This window comes from Cibotium barometz, chromosome 42 (genome assembly GCF_041138505.1).
Source record: "Cibotium barometz isolate CiBa-2024 chromosome 42, ASM4113850v1, whole genome shotgun sequence".
Lineage (NCBI taxonomy): Eukaryota > Viridiplantae > Streptophyta > Polypodiopsida > Cyatheales > Cibotiaceae > Cibotium > Cibotium barometz.
This window is the reverse complement of record NC_141087.1, coordinates 14,559,079-14,562,792: the sequence shown is the minus strand read 5'-3', so window position 1 is coordinate 14,562,792 and position 3,714 is coordinate 14,559,079. Positions and strand designations below refer to the sequence as shown.

The 3,714-nt window shown below is 43.5% G+C and overlaps 1 protein-coding gene across 1 annotated transcript; it reads right to left on the bottom strand.

Moving 5' to 3' along the window:
* Nucleotides 1-697: 697 nt before the first annotated feature.
* On the bottom strand, nucleotides 698-3,473 carry LOC147614197 (uncharacterized). The gene has a single exon (XM_086780422.1). The coding sequence runs from the start codon at nucleotides 3,214-3,216 to the stop codon at nucleotides 1,228-1,230; it is 1,989 nt and encodes a 662-aa protein (XP_086636548.1). The 5' UTR covers nucleotides 3,217-3,473; the 3' UTR covers nucleotides 698-1,227.
* Between the last annotated feature and the right edge of the window lie 241 nt (nucleotides 3,474-3,714).

Here is a 3,714-nt window from a genome sequence, read left to right as displayed (position 1 = left end):
GGCTACATGCGCTCTGATGGCCACATGTTGCAAAGTGACAAAACAGTGGTCACATGTACATGAAGCCCATGTGGCTTCTCGCGCGGTGACAAGACAATAAAGTGATGGACTCTAGAGCCCAAATATTGTATATTTACTCCAACCATTATAATTTTCTCTCAAATAAAGTGATGGAATCTAGTGCCCAAATATTGTATACTTACTCTAATCATTATAATTTTTTTCTCAGCCTTTGAAATTTCTTATTATATTAACTCTAAAATAGAATATTTTTTTGAAAATTTGGAATTATAACAGTACATACAGATGCCTAGAGATGCCATGTGGATTCCTATCTCATTGTAAATGGAAAGGAAAAATGAAGAGGAAGTATGTTTCCTAAAAAATGAGTAGTGGCGTGCTACAGCTCCACGTGGCTAAGTGGTCACGTGCTTAATGTGTGAACGTGGCTTAAGCAAGAGACAACTTAGCCAAGTAAAGATTAATTAATTACGTGACACCTTAAACAACCTGCTGAACCTCTGAAAGCACGTTTGTTAACTAGCGCAACATTGGTACCAGCCTCATGGTTTCTGTATGATTGAGAAGAACGAAGGGAAAACATACCGAAAATAATTTCGAACTAAAAATAAAATTACTGCTACACATATTCGAGAGAATTGAAGCAAAGCCAATTCAACAATGACAATTATGGTAGTATGGCAACAGTACAATAATGTAGTATGATATGGTAACATGGGATGTTATTTAGGATGGTGATTAGTAGCATATGATGCAGTGATTGGTGGTCATTAGTGGAAAATGATCATGTGGAATCATGTAACAGTCAATGGTGAGAGTCACTTAATCCATCAAGAAGTGGCCAATCATGTTAACGTTGATGCACAAGTGACTCCTTACACCCTTGGCTATGGTTGAAAACCCTTGTGAGCTTAGTGACTGCTGACACACATATAAGACACAATATACTGTTCATGATGCTGATGATGACACTGCCGCGGCGGCAACAGCGGCAGCATTGACTTTGACGTGTCTTTGCCCTTCTCTGTAGATGTTAATAAACCAATGGGCACCTGTGAGATTGTGAAGTAAAGATTAAGGCCATGTCATATGGTCTCTCATCTTTGTAAAGTTAGAAAAGAAAGCCATGCCGCATGAATTCATGGTCTTCTACCTTCTTCTTGCAGTAATTGTAGTAGGCTTTTCCTGGTAATGATCTGGTTAATCTTAGGTTGAATCTGGTTGAGCAGGTTCAAGGAAATCTTTCCACTTCTCACATTTGATGTTGTTTGATGGGTCCATACCATGGTAGAGCTGCCATACTTGGTGCTGAAGAAACCTTACATACTCCAATGTTTGGCCAAGCATGGACACTGTGTCAAGCCTCTCTCCATTGGGCACTAAGCTCTGCAACATGCGAATGCGGTCGCTGAACTTCTCGCGCCGAGTGCGAGCGGCAACGCTCTGTGGGTCCATGGCTGTCCCATGCCTCCTGCGAGCTTTCGCGGGTGGCAACTTTATCGTGTCATTAACATCATGATTGGCTGCCCAAGTGACACGAGAATGGCTCCCTCCTTGAGATTTGTACAGCATTGCACTGAAGGCCTGGGTTGCAGAAGAGTAGCTCAGTTCCTGCTTTTTGCTTTCTTGTTTTTCCTGCTGCATTGAGGCCACAGAGTCAGACTGAGATGCCCACACATTTGAGCTTGCATTGACAACACCTGGTGGTGAGGCTGACACAATGCATGGCAATTCAAAGATAGAGAAGGGCCTCTTCTTTCCTATCATGCTACCACGCCCACCTGTTATGTAGTTTTTCTCCACCTTCATTGGCAACAATGATGAATACATGCTATGGTTGGCATTGAGCTCATAAGAGCCTGCATTGAAGTTTGCTTCTAATGATGATGATGGCATCCTAGGAGCCATTACACAAGATCCTTGTGAGCTTTCATGCTGGCTTGCAAATGGCTGGCTACCTCCTTTGCCTTCAAAATGACAGTAGGATGATGTGACTATAGATGGATTAGGCCCTGATTTCCATGCCTTTCCCTTGAATTGTCCAACCTCAAAAGCCTCTCTCAATGGCTCACTTGCAGCAGAAGCAACTACTGGCTGAAACACATCCGAGACCTCGAAACTCGCTTCGGCTTTGCTTGGATTCACAAGATAATCCAGCTCATCCATGATGAATTCTGAGCCAATGCAGTTATTCACATCACTCTCAGCAGTCATACAAGGGCTTGATGAGGTTATTCCATGGTACTTATTTGGCAAATTAGTAAAAATTGAGGCTAAGCTCTCTGACCCATGCAGCATTGGATCTGGTTCACAGTTAATCATATCATGATTACTCCATAATCCAGCCAAGGACTGTGATTCCGCAAAGTTATCATCCTCCACATGGACAACTGGGTAGCTTGTTGAATTGCCTACCCCAATGTCATGAAAGTCAGGTAGAACCTCCCCAATTGGCAGGCAGCCAGTCCTGGTAACCCCTGGGCAGCCCAGATCTTGCTCTTCACTGCTAACTGGGGGCTTCTGCACTACAGTACTAAAGTTAGCAGGACCTTTACATTTGTTGGCAACCTTTCCATCCACTTCCTGGAAAAAGCTTGGTGGGAGGCCAAGGTAATTGGGCACCATCTTAGCAGATATGCAACTGTTAGCATTGCTCATGGACTCTGAAGAAGAGATTCTAGTCATTATAGAATCAGTGGGGCTCAATGAGAAGTAGGACTCATACAGTGGAGAAGTATAGCTCACTAAGCTTGGCATGGGCAGCAGGTCAACATCTGCAGCAGTTACAACCCCCTCTACATCAACACATTTAGCAGCTTTTGGGGTTACAATAGCATCAATTATGGGAGGCCAAGGCAATATGGGCATTGATCTCTCTTCAAATCCATGGTCATCTTTCACGGGCCAAGAAGAGGATTCATCAAGCCTGAAGCTACCAGCAGATCTGGGTTTAATGGTCGTATTAGAGGGGTCTAATACAATGGCCTGCATTGATCTTCTAGAGGAGGTGGATTGAAGGTCATGGTGGGATATAGAGGGTCCATTGTGATGGCAAGACTTTAGGGCAAGGACACATCCAGGCTTGGTAGTAATACAAGAAGAGGAAGAAGAAGAAGGATGGGGAGATGATACAAGGGCATTCATGGAGCCCATTAAGGGAATGCTCCACTGCGTAGTCGAGGAGGTAATCACCATGGTGAAGGAGGAGTAGTACTGAAGCTATCAAAGGGAAAGTGTGAACAAATTGCAAGGCTACCTGGGAGAGTGCAAAGAAAGGCTTGGAACAGTAACCGAGATGAGCTTGGAAAGAAGCAAGAGAGAGAGAGAGAGAGAGAGAGAGCACACACACACACACAGATAAAGGGCAGCCAAATAGTACTTATACCTTAGCTTAGAAACTGCCTTGAAAGCCTGTGCAGGGAAAACTAGGTACAGTGAAGCACCATACCAAGAACAACAATGTTGAACACTGTAGAGTACACATCTGGCAACCCGTCGCAGCACTTTATATGCAATGCTTAAACTATAAGCGCACGTTGAATGTTCCTAGATCCGGTAATTAGGATTACTGCATAAACCACGTAGAATAACGTTGTACTAATTACGATTAATGCACAAACCATGTAGAATAACGTTGTACTAATTAGCGCCTAATTAAGCTGCTTGATCTGTTAAGAAATGGATGCCGGCTCA